Source organism: Lotus japonicus, chromosome 4 (assembly GCF_012489685.1).
Source record: "Lotus japonicus ecotype B-129 chromosome 4, LjGifu_v1.2".
NCBI lineage: Eukaryota > Viridiplantae > Streptophyta > Magnoliopsida > Fabales > Fabaceae > Lotus > Lotus japonicus.
The window spans coordinates 78,033,223-78,059,415 of NC_080044.1; the positions used below are offsets into that span (position 1 = coordinate 78,033,223).

Genomic DNA, 26,193 nt, shown 5'->3' on the forward strand with positions numbered 1-26,193 from the left:
TGGTATGATACATGCTTTCGGTTTCTTAGCTGGTATCCCAGCTCAAAATATTCTTTCTGTTTTGTTTTACAACTTTATGGGTTGTATATGTTGTTACCGTTGGCCACAGCGCCAAGAAACCTCATTAACTGTATAGAAATATTTCATGTTGCTGACAGAGAAACAGTGCACAAAAGAATGAAGTTTCAATATAGTTTAAAAAAAAAGTTTCAATATATAAAAGTGTAGGTTCCAAAAGTCTAATGCATAATTAATATAAGATCATTATTCAATGAATTTGATTATGATTGTGAGATTTGATTGCCGGAAGTGGTTGATTCAGGACTAGTTCTCATGCTTGAAAGATACAATATAAACAGAAAAGTCACACCAAGACAATGACAAATTTAGAAAAGAAAAATAAAAAAGAGAATCTCTCAACCTTCTAACTCAAATATTTCTAAAGTTTGATCAGCATGACTTGATCTTTTTTTTAAGGGCATGACTTGATCTTAAAAGCTTAATTATTCACATTGGTATCATCCCACGAATGTTAATGATTGATTTTTTTATTGCCTATTTTTAATCAAATAAAAATTTAGCTAACTTTTTGAAATTGTGTACCGTCACTCAACTATGCATACTTTTTCTAATCTCTATAATCTTTTATTGTTTGTTTTTTAAAAGCGTTTTCGTTCACACCTTGCGATTAGTGCGGCTTGCCCTCGATGCGACGCAGATCATGAGGACTTAGATCACTTATTTCGCTGGTGTCCGGACTCACAATCTCTATGGAGCAGATTTCGAACAGTCCTCCCCCTCTTGTTGTGCAAATAGAATTTACCTCATGGTTTGCAGACTTGTTATCCCACCGTAACAACACCCTTGGCGTGGTGGTTCTGTGGTGGATGTGGCGTTGGCGCAATTCGAGAGTTTTTGAGCCACAAGCTCCCAACTTGAACCAGGTTCTGCGTCTTGTTCTTAGGGATGAGTTGTTGTGGCGCGAGGCTTGGAAGCAACCGCTGCAACACTCCATAGCCGTCGACCACACGCTTACGAGCACCACGCCGGTAGCAATCTGTATCTCCGTCGATGGAAGATGAAATCCGCATACAAGAAGGATGGGGTGTGCCGCTGTGGTGTGGAATGGACACGGCAGATGGGCACTTGGGGTCTCTCAAAGCTTCAACCATGGGAGTGCTTGTTTAGCTGAGCTCTTGGCGCTTGAACTCGGGCTTAAGCAGGTAAGGGAGAATGGTTCCACGAAGGTGAAATGCTTGTTTGACTGCGCTAGTCTTGTGAACATGCTGCTCACAGGTACTGATATAACAAATTTTTGGGACTTCGATGATATCCGGCGAGTACGTCAGCTAATGTCTACCTTTGAGGATGTGGCCATGGAGAGCATTACAAGGGATAAGAATAATACGGCGAATGCTCTCGCTCGGGAAGCAAGTAGAACTGGAACTCCTTTTCACGTGTGGAAGGATCCACCCTCCTTTGTTGCTGCATCACTATACTTAGATGCAATTAGCTAGTTTATCTCTTCTGTTAATTTTCCTCTTGTAACAAAAAAAAAAACATTAATTAAAATTTCTACATTTTTTTTCTGATGAGGGGTGGACTTCACAGCCCAACAACAAAGCTAGAGGCCCCTAAAGAATACCGTAGAGGTCACATCCAAGGTGAAAGCAACCGAGCAAAAACGTGCAAAGTCTCGAAGACTGTCAACTCTAAGCTCCCACTCAAACCATGTTTAGCAAGCATCTACATTAGCCTCACGGAACACATGACCCCAACCCATCTAAGAGAAACACCGCACGACACTCCGAATTTGGTTAACCAGAGGGGCACATGAATGTGAAGCTTCACACCCCCGAGCTAAAAACTGCACACATCAAGCCGAGTCTGGCTCGACAAAGATCTTCTAGACGCCACGCTGTCGAAGCAAATCAATCCCACATAAAATTCCCCAAAGTTCCACACGCATAGCCGAACACGAAGCCCAACCTCCTGGAGAAAGCCACTACAAACGCTCCAAAATAATCACGAACCACTCCACCACACGCAGCCATATTCGAGGAGGGTGAGTAAGCCCCATCAGAGAACTTTCTCGAACTTATAAATGTTTTTTTGTTGTTAATATGGGCTTATTTTGACAGTCCTAGACCTCAGAAAACCAAATAGGAAATCTTGGGCCCAATAGAAGTAGCTGTCACCATTTCTCTTGTGCTGTAAAAAAAAACTGTTGGTAGTGTTCCATTTCTTGAGACACACTCTTTCTTCTGCTTCTTCACTTCCAACACTGCTCAGCTCAACACAGCAATGGACCTCGCCGCCAAGCTCCACCACCTCACCGCCACACCCAAACCTTCTCTTCACCCACTCACCAATCGCCCCCTCACTCACACCAACCGCTTCTTCACCCCCAAAAACCCACCCAATTTCGACGCCGCATGTCGTTTATCCGCCGTCACCGCCGAAACGACAACCACGACCCAACAAAACGACGACATCGAGTCCCTCTTCTCCGACACCTCCGTCGAACCCAACAGAAAACGCGGGAAAAACCAATCCCACACTCGCGCCGGCGCTTCGACAGTCTCCTCCGGCGTGAAGCTAGAAAGCATCAGCAAAAGCTACAAGGGTGTCACCGTGTTGAAGAATGTGAGCTGGGAAGTGAAGAAGGGTGAGAAAGTGGGTTTGGTCGGTGTCAACGGCGCCGGGAAAACGACCCAGATGAGGATAATCGCGGGTCAGGAAGACCCGGATTCGGGAAACGTGATTAAGGCGAACCCGAACATGAAGGTTGCGTTTCTGAGCCAGGAGTTTGAGGTGGCGCCGAGCAGGACGGTGAGGGAGGAGTTTCTGAGCGCTTTCAAGGAGGAGATGGAGATATCTGGGAGGATGGAGAGGGTGCAGAAGGCGCTGGAGGGTGCTGTGGATGATTTGGAGTTGATGGGGAGGCTTTTGGATGAGTTGGATTTGCTTCAGGGAAAGGCTCAGGCGGTGGACTTGGATGAGGTGGATGCTAAGGTTGATAAGTTGATGCCGGAGCTTGGTTTTGCTCCTGAGGATTCTGAGAGGTTGGTGGCTTCTTTTAGCGGCGGGTGGCAGATGAGGATGTCTCTTGGCAAGATTTTGCTCCAGGTATAATGCATTTCATAGTAATTTTAGCATATGATATGATATCAGCAATTGTTACATCATGAAGTGTAGCTTGTTTTGTTGTTTGAGTGAGTGCATTTATGTATGAAAAATCTTCTACAATTGATTATGGAACCAAAATCAATTATGGGGAGAAGCTTATGTGAGTAGTTTTTGGATTTCAGAAGTGATTCTGAAGAAAGAGAAGTTGATCCAAACTTGCTTAATTGCAATAATAGTTTGTTTTTAGGATGATGTAGCGAAAGCATACATGTGTGTTTGCCCACTCTATTTTTGGCTTAGTGGAAGAAAAATGTCATTTTATAAACTTCTGCTTCATTGATGAGACATGCCTTTTTGGCTGTACATGCAATGCTTTGTGGCAATTTTAGTAGAGTGTGAATTTAGTTATTTATTTTAAAAAATAGCATATTGCTAGTCTTGGTAATCCATGTCATAATAGGTATCACATTGTTGTTTGATTCATATAGCCCATCCCCACTTAGTGGAAGAAGACTTTGGTAATAGTAGGTATTTGCTAGCTGATATGTGGTAACTGACTTTCCATGCTCTCTTAGCCCCTGTATTATTTTTCTCTCCTCTTTACTTTATGAAGCTTGCTTGTTTGATTATTTTTTATTTATAACATTTGATACTACAAGATGTACATACTGGTAAAACTTTGGCCGATGCTGGTTTTGGAGTGTTTGAGTGTTCATGAAATGAATGGTGATTTGATTTCATTTTCAGGACCCAGATTTGTTACTGTTGGATGAGCCTACGAATCACCTTGATCTAGACACCATTGAGTGGCTTGAAGATTATCTTAGCAAGCAGGATGTTCCAATGGTTATCATTTCCCATGACAGGGCTTTTCTTGATCAGCTGTGCACAAAAATTGTGGAAACTGACATGGGTGTATCCAGGACATTTGAGGGAAACTATTCTCAGTATGTGGTTTCAAAGGCGGCATGGATTGAAGCACAGTTTGCTGCATGGGAGAAGCAACAGAAAGAAATTGAACATACAAAGGGCTTAATAAATAGGCTAGGTGCTGGAGCGAATTCTGGCCGTGCTTCATCTGCTGAGAAGGTATTTGTGATCAGATGAATAGGTCCCAAAGCTGACAGGTCAATTAAATAGCTTAAACTAGTAGTCTCTTAACATGACTTCCTAACAGGAAAATACTGCATCTGCCATGTCCTGACTCTGTTAAATCATTTTAATTATTATCATTTATGTTTTTGAATTTGTCTTATACACTCCTTGAGTCCATCTCATATTGTACATGTCCCATCACCCATGCCGTATCCATACTTTCTAGCTTCGTAGCTCTGATGCTTGTGTTTATCATTCAGATTAGCTGCATAAATCCTCACCGTGACTCTAAAATTTAAAGTTTTAAACTATACTGTTTTCTTGCTCCTCATGTCATTTTCCTAAACCAGTTTCCTTCTATCTGTTATCTGTATGAGAACAGAAGCTAGAGAAACTTCAGGAGGAAGAACTAGTGGAGAAGCCGTTTCAACGGAAACAAATGAAAATCAGGTTCCCTGAGCGTGGAAGAAGTGGGAGATCTGTTGTAACAATAAAGAACTTAGAATATGGCTTTGAGGATACGGTAAGTAAGCATGCTCTTATTGTTGAACAGTGAGTATCAAATTGTTTATGTTATGTCTATATATATGTACTCATTTTTATTGACACCAGCTGATGTGATTGTTGTAATGTGGCAGGTGCTTTTCGAAAAGGCAAATCTGGCAATTGAAAGAGGAGAAAAAATTGCCATTATTGGTCCCAATGGATGTGGCAAGAGTACTTTACTGAAATTAATAATGAGTTTACAAAAGCCGGTTGGGGGTGAAGTTATGCTTGGGGAGCATAATGTATTACCTAACTATTTTGAGCAAAATCAGGTTTGTAACCATTGAATGCTAATTATTAATGGAAGTATGAAACTGATGGTGGTGCTCTTGATTCCAGTTCTTCATGTCAAACCTTTTACATATATAATTTTATTTCTTTCATTTTACAGGCAGAGGCACTTGATCTGAACAAGACAGTGCTTCAGACAGTAGAAGAAGCTGCAGAGGATTGGAGGATTGATGATATTAAAGGACTTCTTGGGCGTTGTAATTTCAAATCTGATATGCTTGACAGGAAAGTTTCACTATTGAGTGGTGGTGAGAAGGTAAATTGACAATTTGTATTGTTTTTATTTTTTACATGACATTCAATTAGCCTTTGTAAGACCTGTAACACTTACTAGTTAAACCCATTACATTTTTTTTTATGAACATTGGATTTCAATAATTCTACCATTGAATAGAAAGTTCTCCTGAGATATAAATCAAGGCAGGTCATATTTTTGTTGAATGCTAACATCTTTGCAATGTAATGATAGCTTCAATAGTTTCATTTCAATGCCCTGCCATTTCTCACTCTCCAACATGATGATACTGTGTTTCTTGTTTCTTTTGTTTTACTAGGCACGCCTGGCATTTTGTAAATTTATGGTAAAACCATCAACTCTACTTGTGCTAGATGAACCAACCAATCACTTGGATATCCCTTCTAAAGAAATGCTTGAGGTTTGCCTAAAATTTTATCTGTTCTTCTCTTATGTAAATCTCACTATCACTCTATCACCCTAATGATTTCTAATTCCTCTACCAGGAGGCGATAACCGAGTACCAGGGCACTGTTATCACAGTGTCTCATGATCGATACTTTATAAAGCAGATAGTTAATAGAGTTATAGAAGTCAAAGATGGTGCTTTACAGAATTACGCAGGTGATTACAATGTAAGTGAAATTAACCCCCTGCCTCTGTTCTTTATCTTGGCATTTGGGGTGTTAGTTCTCATTTAGAAAAAAAATGGAATTAGTTGAAATGAGGTAAATGAACTTTTTCAAGATGCAATTAGTCTTAATTGACCATTGGAGCAAAGCTTTCTTAGTTGTTTATTTTAGGCTTTTGAGATGAAACTTAATATGATTTATTGACATTATTTTGATGTTCATACAACATATATATCTATGTGCTGCATCTTCAATTCTCTTTAGTGAGGTTCTTGTTTGCTTTTCCCCTCTCATTCCTCTCATCTAATTTCAAAATTATGATATGGACAAAGACAAGGTTAAATAGTTTTGAGGGCATAGTTTAGTAAATTGAATTGAATGTCTTTTTGGACAAATATATGAACTGTAATATTTTGGTTTCTTGTCTCATTATATGTTATCTAATTGTGCACATAATGAATGCAGCATTGTTAATTGTTGCTTGGTTATTACAGGTTTCTAACCCTTAGATTCTCTAAAATTGCAGTATTACTTAGAGAAGAATCTTGATGCTAGGAATAGAGAGCTTGAACGTGAGGCTGAGCTAGAGGCCAAAGCTCCAAAAGTGAAAGCCAAATCTAAAATGTCCAAGGTAAGCCCTTGTTAGTTACGTTACACCCATTGTTTTGAAAACGGGATCAGCCGATCCGACCGGTTGAACCCCCGGACAGAATTGATAGGTTAATGATTTAGTGATTTCACTCTATACTTTTGGAGAACTTCCATGATAGTTTGTTAATCATAATTGATTTCTGATAACAGGCTGAGAAAGAAGCAAGGAAGAAACAGAAGATGCAGGCTTTTCAGGCAGCAAACCAAAAGTCTAAATCTTTGAAAAATGCAAAGAGATGGAATTGAGTAATATATTCCTCAACATCATAGGAGCTTCATCATTACACTAATTTACAATGTATAAAGGTAGATGGGTTGAAGGTGAGGTAGCATATTGAGTGAGCTAGCTACTCAGTATTTGTAGATAGCATATGGATCACTTGACTGGATGTAGCAGCTTAATTATAGCAATTATGATTTCTGGCTTTCTGCAAAAGGTTACTAAGTCACAACTATGATTTGGTTTCTAGGAAGAAACCATGGTAAAAAAAAAAATTTGACTCCGTGAACTAGGAGAGCATGTTTTCATAGTTGGCCCTATGCGTGGTAAAATGAGGAAGGTTATATTAGGCTTTTAGCAGCCACCGTAAAACTGACTGATATCTTTAATATGGATCTAACGACAGCCATCAGATGATCCATGTAGTCGAGTTCACTTAGTGGGCTAAGGCTTTGTTGTTGTTGTTGGTGAATCAGGAGAGCATCATGGAGTTTCTTTACATAATATGTTACTATTTGGAAACATCCAATATACCTTGTGCTTTTTGACATATGAACTACGAGCGATGAAAAGGAAGCTTTTGCCCCAGTCTGTAGCGTTCTTAGCTAATCTGATTCAGTAGCTTCCTTGTCATAATTCGTAGTTCATAACATTTTTGGATTCACAATAGCTTCTCTTTAAATCACTACTCTCAGTGCGATAACCTTTTAGTAGGTTTTCCAAACGCGCACTAAAGCACTCGCTAGTTGAGGTCGTCCTCTATGGTTTACAACTGGTCTACACTTCCTTAAAATGTTTGTGGTATGATCATGGAAGTACCACACTGGCGCCAATGAACTAATTTCAATCAAACACAAAATGAAAAATAATGTAAATGAAGTTGGCTAATTTAATGTTAACATAAATAAATTGTTTCATACAGAGATAGCTATCTCCTCCATCAACATCATTACAATTTTGATCCCCAAAAAGAAAAGGCAAGGTTTTTTATCAAAGTTCTGCTTTAGACTCTTTCTCTGAGTCAGTACCCTCTTTCACCTTTTCTGTTGTCTTATGAATTGCTTCTCCAACAACATTTGCTGCTGATTTAGCAGTTTCCTCAACTGTTTCCTTGCTTCTGTCAAAGCTCTTCCCAACTGCTTCTTTAACATCATGTTCTGTCTCTCCCCCACCCCTGAAACTGAGGGAAAATAAAACACAGCATTACCAACATTGCTATTCATTTTTTTTTTTTTTTGTTGAGCCGAGGGTAATCACTGCTGGCAGCCCATGACTAATCACCTCGAAGCAGAAAACTGCTGACCACAAAATGTGTTTCATTCTTATAGGCGAGGGTCGAACTCTAACCTCATGGTTAAGGGTCGAGGTGAGCAACCGTCACGCCACACCTCGTGGATTTGTATTCATATTGAAATATCAAAGATAGATATAATAAAAACCAGATCAAATGGGTTACTAATTAAGAGCCTTTTAACTTACTCTAAATTTGGTGGGGAAAACTGCATCTGCAGATCATGTATGACAGTTTTGATTTTCTCCCAGGAACTTTTGTGGGACTTTCTGAGAAGAGAAATGGTGTCCAACAGCACCTTAGAAAGAAGTGGTTTTTCTGGATGATCTTGATCTTGAGCAACATTCTGGCCACCTTCATCAAGTGTTGCAAGCTGGAATTGGAGAATGATCAGAATGCAGAAAAGAAGAAAGAAAAGGGTGGTTCTTCTGAATCTATCCATGGTTATAAGTGACATATTCTTCGAGGTTTCAGAAGATGAGTGGCAAAGGTATATGGCTGGTTTTGGTAGTTACTGGTTTGCAGATTCTGTTCTTGGCTTGGAACACGTACTACCTACGTGGGGCTCGCATCTTGCATGACGTGGTCCTTGAATATTTCAAACATTTTAATTGTACTAATCATTTACCCGAAAACATAAAGATAGAATAATATATTAAACGAATTATTTTCATTAAATTTCGAGTAAATTACATTTCTCAAGATGTTCATACTAGATTTGTTACTTAAATGATTGTATGATTTGTTACTTTAATTAAATTCACTTTTTTCTTTCTGACCTGGCAAACAATTTACAATGACCCTATATATACACATCACATTCATTATATAAGAGTTTTACACTATAAATGTACAACTTCTTTAAACTGAGCTGTCAAAAAAAAAAAAAACTTCTTTAAACTGAACTCAATAAGGATAAGGAATTGAAAGCCTTTTTTTTGTTGTTGTTGCGAGTGAGTAGTTATTTAGTATCCTGGAATCGAATATAAGAGAAACAACTCATTTCATTTGAACAAACATTCAGACCAACAAATTGGGAATTCTGTAGCTTCTTTTTGTTCAACTCAATCACATCTCTGCTTTGTGACAACATGGGAAATTCGTTTTGCTATTGATCATTTGATTACCATTGGTAACATGCATTACATTTTGTCCTTAACCTCCCATCTTCACCCATATCTAGCCTTTGGGAGGACAAAAAATCCAAAACATTATACCTCAGAACTTGTGGAATCCAAGTTGGACAAAAATACCAACGCATGTAAAGATTATAAACACCAACTACATGTCATATGTCAAAACATACCCTTGAAAGTTCAAACATATCAATCTTCATCCTCGCTCTCATACTTAACAATAACATTTGAATCTAGCTTAGATAGATTTATCTCAATTCTCTTTGTCCCCTCCATCATATCTCCAAATTGATCTGTATATAGACACAACATAATATAACCAAGTTTAATAATGATAATAATCAATGAATATTTGTAATGGGAAACGAATTAAAAAAATTACAACATTTATAACAAAACTTACCAGTATGTGAGAATCCATATAACCAATTATGGGAGCATATGAGAGCTTGCAGATTTTCCGAAAGCATACAACTTCTATACTTGTTCAAAATAGAACTACCAATACTAAAAGCGGATTCAGATGCCACTGCGAATATTGGGAAGCTCAATACATCTCTGGCCATCAGTGCAACATCAACATATTGATGACTGCGGTTTTTCCAATAGTCTAAGGCAGTCTTATAACCATAATCTGATGGTATCTCTTCAAAATACAGATCAAGTTGAGTCATTCCAGCATCGTATTTTTTTTGTATCTCCCTTTCACAATGTTCCTAAGACATTTCAATCAAAGACAAAAATAAGATAAATATTAGGTGTGTGTTTAGACTTTAGATCCAATTGAGCTCAATGTGAATGAACTTTCATTTCAATCCATAAGAAGTCTTATGTTCACTTTTTATCTCGAAACGAGTGCCAATGAGTATACAAACATAGCCTCAACAAGAGAACAATAAAAAAGAAACAAAGGACATAAACTTACTATCCAAGAATCCATTAGCGGATCGCTCATAGTCGAACCGCTTTTCCTTATAGTAACACGTGAATCCAAATTACTTGAAGTTGATGCACCTTTGTTGGCATATTCCTTAAAAAGAGCAGATAAAGCTTTCCTCACATTGTTCACCTTATCTTTAGCCACATTAATATCACCATATAATCTGTAGTATGCATCCTCCAAATATTTAAGCTTCCGACTAGGATCAAGAGCAAAAGCAAATGCAAGAATCATGCTATACTCACTCAAATACTTTTCAAACTCGTCCAGCATCTTTCCAGCCATATCTTTTATCACACGATCTTCCCTCAACTTCATCTTTCTCAATGAAAGCTCTATTATCCACAAAATTCTATATAAATAAAGGTTGATTGTACGACATGTAGATCCATAACTCCTACTAGAAAGTTCATAAAAAGCCTTCAAGAATTTGCAGATCTTCTCTCCTCTTTCCCATTCTTCATTTGTTGGACAGTGCTTATACTTCATATCAGAACGCAAGCATTCAAAGGCACGGCGAAATTTGATTGCACTCTCAAGCATCCGATAAGTGGAATTCCATTTACCCGATACATCCAAATGCAAGCCATCCTTAGTATCAATACCACCAACTTCTTCAACATATTGATAAAATTGTTTCAACCTCGTGAATGACACACTCACATACTTCACACTCTTCCTTATTTTGTGTGTGAAATCACTCACAACCTTCAAACTCTCTTGAGCAATCAAATCCAAGATATGAGCACCACACTTAAAATGGAAGAACTCTCCATCACTCAGCACACCATCCCAATAGCAAGGTCTTTCTTTAGAGTTCTGCAATTCATCATTGGATGAAGCAGAAGCAGAAGCAGAAGCATTATCCACAGTAATAGAGAAAATCTTCCTCTCTATCCCCCACCCGCACAGATAACGATCCAACTTTCTTGATAGCTCAAAATCACTATGTGGAGGTGCCATGTGACCGAAATTCAACAACTTTGCATTTAACTTCCAATCCTCATCTACATAGTGAGCTGTTAGAGTAAAATACCCATGAGCAGCCTCAGAAGTCCAGTGTCGAAAGGTTAAACACAATCTCCCGCGAACACTAGCCAATTCCCTTTTGAGCTTCTGTTTTTCAAGCAAGTAAACCCTCATCACATCAGCAGCAACATAATCTCTAGAATTAGAAACACACTGAGCCTGATCAGACGAAATGTACTTAGTGAGTGCTTGAAATCCATTCCACTCAACAAACTCACAGGGAAGATCATGTTCTGTGACCATTTGCGCAATGAACTCATGAACAACCTTCTGATCAATCTTCCTTTCAACCCCCCCAACATTGTGATTTTTCAGGCCTTGAAGAGTTCTAGGTCTCTTCATTTGTGGTTCCAAAACTTGGCAATTGTTTCCAACACTAGTAGAATCACTCTCACTATTCCAACCCTCTTCCTCCATACACAGCAAATCAAATGAAAAACCCTAGAACTAGCGCATTGAAATCACAGTGTAAGAATCAAATCAAGAAATCATCAGCATTCAGCAACAACATTAACAAGAGATACACAGATCATTGGACTATGAATAGCAACATACACAAATATTTCGTTAACAAATTTATGGTAGAAAAAATGAAAATGAAAATACCTGCGGTGATTGTGAGAGAGAGAGAGAGAGTAAGCGAGAAAGTGAGAGTGAGATTTCATTTTGTTCCTGCAAATGGCGAGAATTTTGGGAGGGAGATTTGCGCGCGCGGTTTGGGGGGTTTTACGAGGATGGATAATAATATTAGTATTTAATTTTTATGACCAATGTAAATTAAATTTCTAGGGTTTTTCATTAGACTTGGAAAATATCTTTACACACAACCAATAATTCGTTCCCCAGATTAGAAAATACTAAGTTTTTAATTTAATCTATATAAAAAAAATGTAACTATTTTTGAATATGTGGTATTAAATTATTGAACGACATTGAGCAAAATTTAACTTTAACAATGACATAATCTTTGACAAGGTATATACCTTAATCTAAAAAAATACTAATATTAGTTTAAATACTAATATTGCTCCAATGTCGTTCAATAATTTAATACCACATATTCCGCCAAATCAGAAAATATCTTATTCTTTTAATTAAAATTAAAGTCAAATGTAATTATCTCTCCTATGTGGCATGCTTTGGTTGGATGACTGTGTAAAACTATTTTACACTGTCAGTGCATATCCATTAAACTCTTTGATTTAATATGAAAGTTTATGATAAATGTTACATCTCTTCTATATGGATAAAGTAATGGTTATATCGATTTTCTATAGTACCTATTACGTCACGAACACAAGAATTTTGAGTTAAGCAAATTAAAATTTGTTATTGGGGGAAATCACTATGAATGCTCAAAATTCTAACCAATGATAATAATTCATCTAGTTTCTTGTGCTAGCATTCAAAAATCCATGAATTTTCACTTAAATAATTTACTATGGTTAATGTTCATCATCTCTTTCTCTTTTCTTATTTTCTCTTTTCTCACTTTCTCTCCTACACCAAACACACAATTAACCTAGCCCAATGGAGTGAAATCCCAACCAACCAAGCTTGAATGTAATTTGGAACACGAGTGGTCGAGTACTGCAACTCAAACTGTACAGCATTAAAAACAAAGCTTTCCAAATGCTCCAAACAACAGAACAAAATCTGGTGGACCAATTTATGAATTAAGATCCCATTCAATCCCTGAACAAGTGTAGAATGGTTTGACGATATATCTTTGCACAAATGACAAAAAGATCCTCAGTGAAAATAGCATCAATCATTCTTTGATTGGTCCAAACACCACCCTTTAGAAGCTTCCACTGGAATGTTCTAATGCAATGAGTGCCCTCCCAATAACAAATTCAGTTATGCCAGTCTAACATGGAGTAACAAATAATGGACCAATAGTGGATTTTTTTTTCTCTCTCTCTCTCACATGGATTATCTTGGGACCATATACTAAAGCCCCTCAAAACGCATGATGCCTTTGTGACTTGTGAGAACCCCTTATATATAGTATCCTTCAATAACTAAGTTTATGATCACTCTAACACTAAAATACTTATTTCTTTATTCCAAGGAAAAAATGGGACATGTATACCAAGACAGGCTATCGATTTCTATGGAAGAGTTATGTTCTGAAAATGGTAGCAGCAGGGGAAGGATGGGCAGGAAGAGCTACGACGATGACACCAGAACGTTCAAATCCAAGAACCTCGAGACCGAAAGGAAAAGGAGGGAGAAGCTCAGTTCCAGGCTCTTGATGCTGCGTTCTTTAGTGCCCATCATCACAAATGTTAATCACCTAACAAAATTCATTTTTTGGAAATATATATAGTCCTTTTATCTATTGATTTTATTCCATGTTCCTGTCCTTAATTGGATTAGTTTTTTCATCAAATGATGGAATGAAAATTGATTGTGAATCTCTTAATTTTGGTTTCAGATGAACAAAGAAACTATTATTGACGATTCGATAACATACATTAAGAAGTTGCAAGATGAGGTTGAGAGCCTCACACGCGAGCTTCCCGGAATTGAAGCAAACTCAAAAGAAGTAGCAAAGCCAAAGGTGGATCAATTTGATGCTGCAGAAGAGATGAAGAAATGGGGGATACAGGTTTATACAATTTTGTTTCTTTCCTTTAACTCAATGAAATGAACCTTCTCCATAAATACAATTATTAGTAATCTTGGTGGTGTTACTTTTTACAGGAAGAGGTCCAGGTAACAAAAATTGATGGGAATAAATTGTGGGTCAAGATGATCATTGAGAACAAGAGGGGTGGTTTCAAAAATTTGGTGCAGTCTCTGGATACTTATGGCATTGAATTGATAGACACCAATGTCACAGCCATGAAAGGAGCCTTACTGATAACAACCTGCATACAGGTGACAAACCCCACTAATATCATATGTAAAATCCATTAGAAGATATTCAAAAAATGAACCTTGATTTATCTTCTTACTGTAGTTTACAAACACCATGAGAAACTTCATTGCTGGCTAATATATTTTATGCTTTAATTTGAGAATCTTGGAGATTTTTTAAAAGTTGATTCTTAGTTTGTTATTTTTTCAGGGCATGCATGGTGAAACACTTGAAGTTAATCAAACTGAACAGTTCTTGCTTGGTATTCTAAGAACCATTTAGAGTATCTTATAGCTTATTTCTTATGTACTCATCCATGAAATTGAAATGGATTTTAGGTTATTTTATTGTTGGATCAACTTCTCTTTCGAATTTCCAATAATAGTATTGAACAAGTACAAGTTTAATATGCATCACTTATGTATAATTGGAGAATTCCAAAACTACATGTTTGCGATGATAATTTAGCTTTTCAATAATGATTTTCTTTTCAAAAGGAATCCAAAATAGATACAAAACTAGTGTCTATTTTTTACTTGTTACAATATTAGTGTAGCTGTTTGATATTGTTAACCAATGCTCTTAGTCAATATTGGGGTTAATATTGTGCTGATTATATGGCTCGGAACGCCTCTACTCTATTAGATGTGATATGGGTAGAGGAGAGTCCCCCGAGTTTGTATTGCCTTCTTCAGGCGGATCTTTTGGCTTCAATGCCGACTTAATTTAATTTAATGGTTGTTTCGTTCAAAAAAAAATATATTAGTGTAGCCAGTGAGCATTTGTTTATGTTTTATAAGGCTGAATTTGGCTCCAAAAGAGAGGAAGTAAGATTACATAAACCATTATCCAATTTCAATAATTTAAATTACCTTGTAATCTAAATCCATGAAATTTAATGGTCAATACACCCTTACCTTCTCACTTTACAAATAATCTAAATTCGTGTTATAGATATTTTAACTCTCAAGTTTAAATTAAAAATCATCTTTTTGTAACTTAAATATGTTCTAAGGATGAACATAATTTTTTTTTGGTACATCGGAAAGATAAATTGCTCTCTCCGAGAATATTTTAACAAGTTACTAAATTAAATACTTCTTAAACTGTGTACATGACAAAATAATAAAAATTAGGAAAGTAAAGCTGTTTCTAAGTGCAACTTAAGAGTTAGAGAAATCCATCTTATTCAGTGTAATAATACTTTCGACATTTTCAATAGCAGGAAAAGAAAGGTATGATATGATTATATAAAAGAATCGAGCATGTATCATTTTAAATCATCCCTAAACTCTGAACAAGTTGCTCCTCCTCCCCCTGACAAAGACTAATAAAAAATGCATAAATCAGAGGAAAAGTTACAAGCGGAACAAAGAATTTAAACAAACATATAACTTTTTTTCCATGCAAGAATACATCAGTGTAATAGCAGTGACCAATTAACAAATACAAAGATCTTCAGACATTAATATCTGAGCGCTTTGTTCTAGCTGAGGAACTGATTTCTGAGGAGCCAGACAAAGAAAATCTTGGGAAACTGTAGTTTTCAGAGACTGAAACTGGCTGTTGAGGATAGAGCGTGGGTGGTGGAGTTAGATTGCGTTGAGCTGGAAGGGGAGGAAGCATGTTATACTTGAAAGGATCACTGCTTAGACTGCAATAAACAATAAACTTTGTAAGGAGGGGTATGAAACAAGCTTAAAATTGTGAGAAATCAATCACATTGTGATGAGCTAAAAATGAACATGCATACACTATGTTGAAACTTGAAACTAATTCATAATTATTTCATCCCCAAGATACCAAGGATTCGGGGCATAGTCCTACAAGCTACAGCTACCATTCAATCTCCCAACATGTTTGGATCAACTTCTATTTCCTCAGAATCAATTCTGAAACCCAGAAGTTTCTCCTCATATTTGATTCTGGCTTTAGAATCAATTGTAGAATGATTTTCCAAACATGCACTCTATCTATGTAGCAAAATGGAGCCAAACACAAAATTGCATCTATGCAAGTGTTTCCAAGGCTAAAAAATAGTGATCAAGAAAGCGTTTTCCAAACAAAGAAATTCCTGATAGGGACACGTGGTGGGGGTGATAAAAGCACTGCAGCATGCCAGCACCAAAATGATTTAGAAGACAGGCAGAAAATACCTTCTCCGCGTATTATAAGACTGATTATCATCTTCAATGAAACTGTCATCTATACGCTGCTGAGCAGGTCTCTGAACTGAAGGAATGGACCATGCGGGCTCAGGGAGTTCATCTGAGAAATATCTTCTCCTAATCAACTAAAAAGAGTTGCAGGAAAATTTAGATGAAAACCCATAATTTTGATCTTTAGAAAAAAGAAGATATCAAAGACCATACTGACCATGCGAAAAAATTTCATCACACCCTCCTTATCATACCTTGCTTCTTTTGCAGCCTGTAGACATCCAGCACAAATCACAACTACCATAAGAAGAATGAATTACATAGAAACCATACAACAAAATACAAAAATATATGCATCAAATTTTAATGGATATGTCATATGATAAGTTACATCATACATAAAACTGATTCTTAAGGTTTTGAATGACTAAATGAGAAATCAAGAATCCCAGACAGGATAACATCTCCAATTCAGCATTTGGTAAAGCACAGCACACGGGACAATGGCTGGGGTAAATTCATTTTTGTAATGAGTGACTCAAATATGTATTGACAAGCTTCAAGAAACTACTATAAGAAAGATAATTTTAATTATCAGCCCCTCGATTTGGAAAATTAATCAACCACCTTTAAAGCACAAAACAAGCCAACCTAAAATTTCAATTTGCCACTATACTAGCTAGTAGAAGAAACTACCTAATAATTAGCATTAACATTGATTGATTCAAATCTAGCTGAATACAACATGCTAATTTTCTTGGGGATAGCATACTACCTCAAGCATAGAAAGTGGAATAAAACAAGCTTATAAAACTGAAACCAATTTTTAGTTGCGACACTCACTGCAATAAGGCCTCCACTGCCAGGAAAACTCTCAGTCAGTGGAAGCTCCTCACTGGATGGAAGCAAACCTTGCTTCTCGACCCACTGGCGCGCAACATCAACAAGATTCCCACTGCTTCCTCTAATGCCTTCTTTTGCAGCAATATCAGCTTTGTTGCCAATGACAATATATGGAACAGGAAGTCCACCAGGGCCACCAGAACCCAGAGGAGCTGAAAATGTCCCTGTTGCAGAAATCTCAGCTGCCCACTTCTGTAAGCTAGTCTTCGTTCTTCTCTGTGAAAGATCATGAACAAAAATTACACCTGCAAATGAAGTTCAAACAAGAATTCAAAGTTTGAAAATCAGACAGACAACCTTCGAATGTGCATTTACTGTTCGAGGCATCATTAATTAGAGCACTAATTTTAATTAAAAGTCCCAGAAAACCCAAATGCTATTAAAGGATTAATGCAAACTATCTAAGATTGTGGTAATCAGGGTAGTTATGCAAATAAATGATGTTTAGACAGCCAATCCTGTACCATTTCTTATTGTAGATTTAAAAGATTAAGCCTGAATTTTTCATAACAAATTTCATCTATTAAGAGTATGCAAGGCCTGAAAAAGAGAAACCAAGGATACACATACTGACGGTTTAAATATCAGAAATCATCTTCAGCATAGTAGACTTCCTCGATATTGCGTTCAATATACACAACCACTTCTTACAAATTTATAACAACTACACAGTTTAGTAAACAGAAACAATAGGAGCTTTATTACTCACCATTAATCTGTGAATAAAACAGAGACCGGCAATCTTGGTAACGTTCGTGTCCTGATACATCCCACAGTTCAACAAAGAAGTTTCTCTCAGAATCACTTGTAATGCTACTTGAAGAGCTGCCAGAATTTCCATAAGTAGTGTGCTGGAGAAAAAACACAGGAGATTTGATGAAGAGTTTGAACAATGAAAAAATGTGCTTTCTAGCGTAACCAGAATTGGGATTCGGAAGTGTCTACCTTCACATCAACTGTACAACCAATTGTCTGTTGAGGGCGAGTGACAGGAGAACCTTTAACAATCAGGTGAACTAAAGAAGTCTTACCAACACCTGCAAGAATGAGAAAATATCACATATATGCAACTAAAATATCTGCGAGAAATCGTTATATAGAGAGAACCATAAATTAGGGGCCCAGTGAAAGCAATCACATGCTCAGAAAAATCAAATTGTTTTCTTCAGCATTTACCTACAGTTGACTAATGCACACCCAGGTATATGAAGTTTAGACCTCAAAAGTACCACCAATTATGCCTGACGATCAACAACTTTGGGGCTTATTTGGTTTAAGAAATTTTTTCTGTTTCATTAATTACAAAAGTGCTACCTTGTTTACACTTTATTTCATGTTTTTCAATATTTATACAAGAAATAATGAAAAGAACATTTTGTTAAAGGTGGAAATAGGAAAAAACGTAAAAATATGTGGTATTATTGAAATAATAAAATAGAAACAATCAAACAGGAAAGATTCCTGAAATCAAGCAGACCGCAAAGAGTTATTTCAATGTACTTGGCACCATACTATCATTAAATACAAACTATATCTTTTTCCAAAGCTTCAGGAAGACACCATATGGGGGGATATTTTCCAACGCATACCGTAGCATTATATGCAAGAACAATTTCCATCCTCAGTTCCTCACTAGCACTAAGCAACATTAGATTTTGATTATTTTCCCCTCACAGTCCATTATATATAGATAGCTTTTACTTGAATACTCACTGAATGTATATCCTATAAAACTTGATTCTGAATAACTTTGAGAGTCACAACACAGGTCTCAAAAGTATGCCTAAAGAATTTGGCACATTGCTGTGGGACTTACTAGCGTCGACTGCATATCATACCACATAAACATAAGGTTTCTGAGAAACTTCTACCATTGTCCTACACTTATTTCTCTTGCATTATAAGAGGTATATCCTTTAAAAGCAGTGGAAGGGTAGCTCACTTGGTGAGCTAAGGGAAATGAAGGGATTGCAGGGTGAAGGGTCAGGGTTTAAATCCTGGCGAAGGAACTAATTTACTAGCAATTAACAACTAACATTTGCCTATAAAAAAAACATAAATAGATTCTCTAAAAGACATGCCAAAAGAAAATATCTATCATCTGAACCACTTGCATTGAATATGTAAAACCGTGCGCATAACACACAATATAACGGCTAACTTTAGTAACAAAAACTCTTGAAAGAGTGTCATAATGGCTTCACCATAGTAAATTACTTTTCAGTAGCCGTCACAAAATCATAATAGATCATTACAGTACAACTTCCTACACTCAATCAACTCGAATTTTCGCCCACGCCTCACAATCAGAGAATTTCCCATTCCAAAGGAAAATCATATCAAAAATTAAACTAAGCTGGTCTCTAAAATGCATAAGTAAAAACATATTCCATGTCCAACCTTAGAGCAATTAAAACTATACATCAGTTTCATACTTGAAAAATAAAATCATATTTCAGAGAAGCTTTTTCCATAACAGTAAACCACTGAGAACAACAACAAAGGGTTGTAAGAATCATGCACCTGAGTCACCAACAACAAGCACTCTGACCTGGCCGCACAGAACCCCACCGTTGAGCTCTTTATTACTCTCCCTCTCACGGTCTCTCCAGAACATGATTTCCTGTTAACAACAAAAACTACTCCAAATGCAAACTCAAAACGCTTTTCTCACTGATTCAAGTTCCGTCGAATGGATTCAAGCAACAAAGTTTCACAATCGGTATCTCGAATTTCGTTTCGAAATCCATGTCATGTGAGAATCGCGCCGAGATCAGAGTCCCTTTGGACACATCTCCGAAGGGGGGAAAATTGAAAAGCACTGGGAAATTTGAATCAACCGCTTAATCGATGGATCTGATGCGAGGCTGATGCTTGCTCAGTTGAGAAACACGATTGATTGAGATGAAGATTGATTGGGATATGCAGTGCAAAATGGTTTGGATCAGAGGAACCCTGGCCTGAAGATTGTATCACAACACATGAAGATGAGATCTCGCTACTCATTCGTGTCAAGCACGCGACCAATGAGCACGTGATGTCAATGTATTATACGATCAGATTAATTAATTATAATTTTCTCCAATTTAATAAATTTTGAGTATAGTCATGTCTTTGTTATTGAGTAGTTTGAATAAAATGACAAAATAATTAGATTCCTTTATCCGTGTATTTTATTCTCTCTAAGATATATTGGAATGAATGAATTTACTCACTATTTTTTTTACAATAAAAATCATTCTATTCATATTCATTTAGTATAAAGTAATCATTATATTTTTATTTAAGGACATAAGTGGTCTAGGACATCATCTAATTATATTCACCACAAAACCTTAAGATAACGAGTGAGTAAAACATTTCACTTATAAACATTTTAACTCATCTTGCTTATATATCAAATGTGAGTTTTACTTCAACAAATTTGACATCAAATATTAGAAGTATGTTTCCTTCACTTATTTGATACTTAACATATCCATTTTCATCCAAAGTCTTACTTCTTAGCCACATTTCACGATCTAACAAAAATAAGTTAAATTAACACAGTTCTACTATTTCAATTAAAAAAAGCAAATTTAAAACAAGCAGCCCTAAGGCTTTGTTTAGTAGAGGATGACTTGGATATAAAGTGATGGGAAAGAGAGAGTTAGGGGAGTTAGAAGTAGCATATGTGTTTGATGGAAAGGGAGATAAAGGGGAGAGAGAGGTTTGAGCACGGCCGGACGTGCTTTTTTGTTTCTTCGCTTGTGAAGAGATGGAAGTGGTAACAATTTTTTCTCTTCTTGTTATCCACTTTGTAGAGGCTCAAAATCGACATAAAATAATTTTTGAACTGTCACAAAGTTTTAATGTATATCAAAATGTCTCTCCAGCATAACAAATTAATTTCTCTCTTCTCAAGGAGTGTCATTCTTCATATTTAATTTTTCAATAAAAGTAAAATTGTTTTAAAATTATTATTATTCACTGAACTGAACTAAAGTGGCTATTTTCTTTCATTTCCCTCCACTTCATTAACCAAACATGAATAAATTTAAAACCTCTTCTCTCTTCTTATTCTCTCCATTAAAATCTGTCACTCCCTTGCCCTCCTTTGAACCTAATGTGAATATAGGAGTACAAGCAAATTTTGTGTAAGCATGTTATTAATTATCAGGTATAGCTACTAGTAAAAATCTTAAGATATGAATTATAATAATAAAAAACATTGAAGATTATGCTAAATCATTTTAGTAAAGTTGATATATAATTCGGTTCCTGAATTTGTATTACTTTAGTCCTTAGAAGTTTCCTGGTGTTTATGTCAACTTTTCATAAATTACTTTTAATCTAAGTAAGCAATAATATTTTCAAAAAAAAAAGTAAGCAATAATTAAATAACACTTTTGTAAGTATCTATACAAGCAATTCATGTGTTATAAACACTTTTGTAAGTATCTATATTCTTAAGATGTGTGCTTATAAAAAAAAACTTAACTTATATGTGTGCATTTAACATGTAATCAAACTCTGTAACACATTAGTAACGACTAATGGTGGTTGATGGAAGAATCGAAATTATGAAGAAATTGACACATCTTGCTTAATTTGTGCACATGAAACAATTTTAGGGATCAAAGCAACTGATCAACATGGCAGTGATGGCACTTTTGGAGATCTGAATTGTATATTAACTATACTAATGTTTTCTTAAGCTTTTAGAAGTGGATTCATCACAAAAAACAAGTATCCAAAGAGATGCCCCCGTTGTTATTTATAAATCGGTTCATGCTCAATTGTAACTAATTAAGATATAGACAACATATATTAGAATATGTTTTATCCTGCATTTAAGTGCACCACATGTCTCATGTGTGTGTGAGTGTGTCTAACTGTGATCATGTGAAAATATAATGGACCAAGCTAGACAATGTATGAATCGGCGTAGCACATGGGATTTGAGTGATTTCCAACCAACCTTTATTTCTTATTTTTTTTGTGATCCTAAACAGTGACAAGTTAATTATAAGAAAGAAAAATGTAGTATTGTAAATTATATGCACACATCACTTGAAGTATATGTTTGATTATCCCTCAATAAACATCTTGTGTTTAAGTATTGCATATGAAAAAACAATTACTGTTGGATCGAAGAGCTCTCAGAACGGTCATACTCGACTTATCAAGATTAATTTGTCATGAGAGTGGATTGAGTTAGTCTGACTCATTTTTTGACGAGTTAGAAAAAGTTCAACCCGACTTGACCCATTTGCAGATTGTCTCGCGGGTTCATAAAAATAATAATTTAAAAAATATAAAAATTTATTGAAAGAGTTATAACAAATAACTTTACACAAATTCAAATAGTGTAGCTAACAAATTCAACTTTCTAAGATGATAATATTATTGCAACATTCTATAAAAAAATATTAAATTTTTTTTTGGCTCACTTGACCTAGTGCAAACTAGTTTGACTCGTTGGGTCAGCCTTATTTCGGTAAGTTAAATTTTGATCAACCCTACCCGCCGATGAAGAGTTGACTCGCGGGTCGTGAGCTAAATTCACAGGTTCAAGAAAAGCTAGCTTTAATATGAAAGTCTAACCCTCAATCAGAAATGACTCCTTTGCATACATGAGTTACTTCAAAAGCATGTCAAGTTAGATAACATCATAAAAAAAGGGATTCTCAACTGTCCAACTATATTGCAACCCAACAAATTCAGATCTAACAATGAGAGGCAAGCACGTTATATCTAAAGTTCAATTAGCTAGTCTCTGGATCATACAAAGGTTTTTTTTTTTTTTTTGATAACAAGAGCTTACAAAACAAAACAAAACAAAAGAATCATAAATACTTTTTTATAGGTGAAAAATTATAATGCTTTGCTGTCACTAGAACGTTGGCTTTGGTTGTCAAAGCTCACATGATTCTCACCTGAATCATTCAAATGTAGAAAAGGGGAGAGAAAAGCTATGCCCCAAAAAGGATGATATTGATATCAATATTCATCATCATCAATTAAGAAGAATCAAGAACTTCCTAGAGAACTTGCACCCCTTTTCTCTGTTTCTTCTGCCAGAATCCCTTCTTTTCCAATAACTTTCACATTTTTTCCAAAAGGAGAAACATTTTTCTTTCTGCTTCTGCTACTAATTACATATTCGGAGCCTCCAACATGGATATTTCCCACAGAAAAAGAACTTTGCTTAAGGTTATCGTCCTTGGTGATAGTGGGTATGCCATAATTTTCTAATTTACATCCATCATTGTTTCATTCCAAATTTTCCTTCCTTTTTTCTTCTTAATTTGCTTCTGTGTCTTATCATTATTAATGAGATTAACACTGAAAAATGTGAAGTTTGATTATTTTTTTCTTCATTGTTTTCAGGGTGGGGAAGACATCTTTGATGAACCAGTATCCATTTGGCATTTGCATTTTTCAGTAAAAAAAGTGATATTCTGTTATTATTCTGACGTGAATGTGAGTGATTCGCTGTAAGATGCATTATTATTAAAGGTTTCGAGCTTTTCACTATTTTCCTTTTTGTTTTATACCGTTTTTCCCTAACATGTAAAGTCACTTTCATTACCAAAGTTGGCATATGAGTTGGCTGGCCTTGCTTGTAGGAAACACTGGTTCAGGTCCAGCTGGCGAGTAATGATCGGCTACCTAATAATGTGACTCAATTTGGTGATGAAAACAGAAATTTTGCACATGCATATGATACTTTTTACTTAAAATTCCAGCTTAACTTTGCATTTTCCATTACTTTTTAATGCTAATTTTGACACTATACCTGTAATTAGAGTTTTAAATTGCAATTGTAGTTGCCAGTTGCCACTATATCGTGTAATTGTAGATAAATGTAGGTTAATGCAGCCACAATCATGGTCCTAATACCGATGCAATGACTGCAAAATTCATTACATTGCATACCACAATTTAAAACCGTGCACATAATGATAGAATCTTTAATCCTACATAACGTATTTGGAAGTCTCATAATCATTTAGGGAGAAGCGAGCAAATGTATATGCAGCTTATGGAATAACAGTTACTTGAATAGTGCGTCATAGTCAATCCAAAAACATTTTTAGTATAATATTGTGGAACATTAACTTTCAAATCAGATACGTTTATAAAAAGTTCAGCCAACAGTACAAAGCCACCATTGGAGCTGATTTTGTGACAAAGGAGCTACAAGTTGATGACAAACTGGTGACCTTGCAAGTGGGCAATTTAATTTTTACTCAAAAGTTTTTTCTTTTTATATTTTCCTGGTACTTTTATTTCTGAATAACCTTTAAAGGTGTCAATTTTGAATTTGATACTTGATTTTGCAGATTTGGGATACAGCAGGACAGGAAAGGTTCCACAGTCTTGGGGCTGCATTTTACAGAGGAGCAGATTGCTGTGTTCTTGTTTATGATGTAAATATACACAAGACATTTGATACACTCAACAATTGGCATGATGATTTTCTTAAGCAGGTTTGTTGTACAAGCTGTCTTTCAGCCCTCTCCTCTTCACTCTCAGCACTTGTTCTAAGTGGTTTCACTTTTCTATTTCATGTATGTCTAGATACCAATTGAGCATAAAATACACACCTTAGTTCCAATTTGTATAAAAGAGTTATATTCAATTTTTTATCTTGAAATGCATGCTAATGTCAGTTTGCACTGGCGTCAAGTGATATCCAAACATAACCGTACATTGTTTTGAGCTTAAGAGCTTAAGTCCATCCAAACCAAGCAAGATTGTTAAATCTCTAGAGATATTGCTAAAGTACTAATAAATGGTTGGACAACTCTCACCTCTAAGTCAACTTTTAACCTTGAGTTAGGTCTCACCCAAATTTTAATAAAGATCTTCCTTCTTCTAATCCAAACTGAGTAAAAATAGATGTTACATGATTGATGTTGGTAATTTTTAATGGTTGAGTAGTTTTTTGGAATTGCTGCTTAATCATGTGAAAGTGAAACAGTTATAACTTCATCTAAACTAATATACAATTTGGTGTTTGCAACTCAGGCAGATACAAATGATCCTGATGCATTTCCCTTTGTATTACTTGGGAACAAAGTTGATGTAGAAGGTGGAAACAGTAGAAGGGTAATTGAAATAAAATAACTTTTTTTCTTTTTACAATGATCATGTAGAAATTATGTTTGAACTTCGAACCTCTTCATGCAAAGTATTTAAATTGCTTGTTGCAGGTCACAGAGAAGAAAGCTAGGGAATGGTGTGCTTCCAGGGGAAACATACCATACTTTGAGACCTCTGCAAAAGAGGGTTACAATGTTGAGGAGGCATTTTTATGTGTTGCAAAAATTGCACAGCAAAATGATCATGACCTAGACATGTGAGAATCAACTGTGTATACCAGTATTTTTAGTTTCTTAGACCACTTACAACATATTTGGATATCCTTCTATTATTGATTCTAGACCTAAAATTAATCCTGTGAAATTTTTTGTCAGTCTGCATACCAAAATTGTTTCTGAATATAAAAAAAACAGATCAAAAGGCGCTACTAGTGCATGTTTAGAAATCATTTTACAATGGATTCTAATTAAAGATAAACTCAATTCTTGGAAGAAGCTCCATGAATAGCTTCAAGGTGTCAGAACTGACTCAAACATGCTATTAGCTATTTCACAATCCAACATCCATTCTTCTTTTATGTCATGATATTTAGGTTGTAGCAACTCTTAATAAATGCTTTCCTAATCCAAGTGTTGTTACTTGCTAACATTGTTTTTTTCTTTTCACGGCAGTTATTTTCGAGGAATATCTGAAACAGTTTCAGAAGCAGAACAACAACGAAGTGGTTGTGCATGTTAAAGTTGCAGCTCTAGGATAAATGTATTTTTATTAACATAATAATGTTCTTTTGGTACAATTTCTTGATGAATGTATTCTAAGTGTGTACATGGAAAACCCTCTGATTTCTTTTAACGAAATTGTAATTTTCATGCTTGAACCAGATCTTTCATATGACTCATTGTAGCACCACCTAATTTGAATCTCATAATTATTTTCCACATCTAAAAAACTAGTGTCATAACTATTTTGTGAGATAATT

The 26,193-nt window shown here is 35.9% G+C and overlaps 6 protein-coding genes across 8 annotated transcripts; 3 read left to right on the forward strand and 3 right to left on the reverse strand.

Annotated features, from left to right (window-relative positions):
* Nucleotides 1–2,227: 2,227 nt before the first annotated feature.
* LOC130715142 (ABC transporter F family member 5-like) lies at nucleotides 2,228–7,015 on the forward strand. Its single transcript, XM_057565195.1, has 9 exons — nucleotides 2,228–3,129; nucleotides 3,877–4,218; nucleotides 4,607–4,747; nucleotides 4,863–5,042; nucleotides 5,162–5,317; nucleotides 5,616–5,717; nucleotides 5,803–5,931; nucleotides 6,455–6,559; nucleotides 6,730–7,015. Exons 1-9 carry the CDS (start codon nucleotides 2,305–2,307, stop codon nucleotides 6,823–6,825), a joined length of 2,076 nt encoding a protein of 691 aa, XP_057421178.1. The 5' UTR covers nucleotides 2,228–2,304; the 3' UTR covers nucleotides 6,826–7,015.
* A 426-nt stretch (nucleotides 7,016–7,441) lies between these two features.
* LOC130715144 (uncharacterized) lies at nucleotides 7,442–8,678 on the reverse strand. Its single transcript, XM_057565197.1, has 2 exons — nucleotides 8,279–8,678; nucleotides 7,442–7,979 (listed from the first exon to the last, which is right to left on the reverse strand). Exons 1-2 carry the CDS (start codon nucleotides 8,545–8,547, stop codon nucleotides 7,790–7,792), a joined length of 459 nt encoding a protein of 152 aa, XP_057421180.1. The 5' UTR covers nucleotides 8,548–8,678; the 3' UTR covers nucleotides 7,442–7,789.
* Nucleotides 8,679–9,117: 439 nt separating this feature from the next.
* Nucleotides 9,118–11,929, reverse strand: LOC130709869 (zinc finger BED domain-containing protein RICESLEEPER 3-like). 2 transcript variants are annotated; one of them, XM_057559001.1, is made up of 4 exons: nucleotides 11,802–11,929; nucleotides 10,152–11,642; nucleotides 9,630–9,942; nucleotides 9,118–9,519 (listed from the first exon to the last, which is right to left on the reverse strand). In XM_057559001.1, the coding sequence occupies exons 2-4, from the start codon at nucleotides 11,610–11,612 to the stop codon at nucleotides 9,416–9,418; spliced, it is 1,878 nt and encodes a 625-aa protein (XP_057414984.1). In that variant the 5' UTR covers nucleotides 11,613–11,642; nucleotides 11,802–11,929; the 3' UTR covers nucleotides 9,118–9,415. The 2 variants fall into 2 exon arrangements, with proteins under 2 accessions (XP_057414984.1, XP_057414983.1); XM_057559000.1 differs by lacking the exon at nucleotides 11,802–11,929 and having other exon boundaries at nucleotides 10,152–11,792.
* Nucleotides 11,930–13,256: 1,327 nt separating this feature from the next.
* LOC130715631 (transcription factor DYT1-like) lies at nucleotides 13,257–14,461 on the forward strand. Its single transcript, XM_057565748.1, has 4 exons — nucleotides 13,257–13,485; nucleotides 13,636–13,809; nucleotides 13,905–14,081; nucleotides 14,272–14,461. The coding sequence occupies exons 1-4, from the start codon at nucleotides 13,276–13,278 to the stop codon at nucleotides 14,341–14,343; spliced, it is 633 nt and encodes a 210-aa protein (XP_057421731.1). The 5' UTR covers nucleotides 13,257–13,275; the 3' UTR covers nucleotides 14,344–14,461.
* Nucleotides 14,462–15,287: 826 nt separating this feature from the next.
* Nucleotides 15,288–20,154, reverse strand: LOC130711273 (small GTPase LIP1). The gene is made up of 7 exons (XM_057560819.1): nucleotides 19,647–20,154; nucleotides 18,069–18,160; nucleotides 17,833–17,974; nucleotides 17,064–17,368; nucleotides 16,438–16,491; nucleotides 16,218–16,354; nucleotides 15,288–15,715 (listed from the first exon to the last, which is right to left on the reverse strand). Exons 1-7 carry the CDS (start codon nucleotides 19,738–19,740, stop codon nucleotides 15,520–15,522), a joined length of 1,020 nt encoding a protein of 339 aa, XP_057416802.1. The 5' UTR covers nucleotides 19,741–20,154; the 3' UTR covers nucleotides 15,288–15,519.
* A 2,849-nt stretch (nucleotides 20,155–23,003) lies between these two features.
* On the forward strand, nucleotides 23,004–26,108 carry LOC130711274 (ras-related protein Rab7). 2 transcript variants are annotated; one of them, XM_057560820.1, is made up of 7 exons: nucleotides 23,011–23,341; nucleotides 23,496–23,522; nucleotides 24,239–24,338; nucleotides 24,452–24,598; nucleotides 25,140–25,220; nucleotides 25,325–25,470; nucleotides 25,886–26,108. In XM_057560820.1, exons 1-7 carry the CDS (start codon nucleotides 23,283–23,285, stop codon nucleotides 25,950–25,952), a joined length of 627 nt encoding a protein of 208 aa, XP_057416803.1. In that variant the 5' UTR covers nucleotides 23,011–23,282; the 3' UTR covers nucleotides 25,953–26,108. The 2 variants fall into 2 exon arrangements, with proteins under 2 accessions (XP_057416804.1, XP_057416803.1); XM_057560821.1 differs by lacking the exon at nucleotides 25,140–25,220 and having other exon boundaries at nucleotides 23,004–23,341.
* Nucleotides 26,109–26,193: the final 85 nt, after the last annotated feature.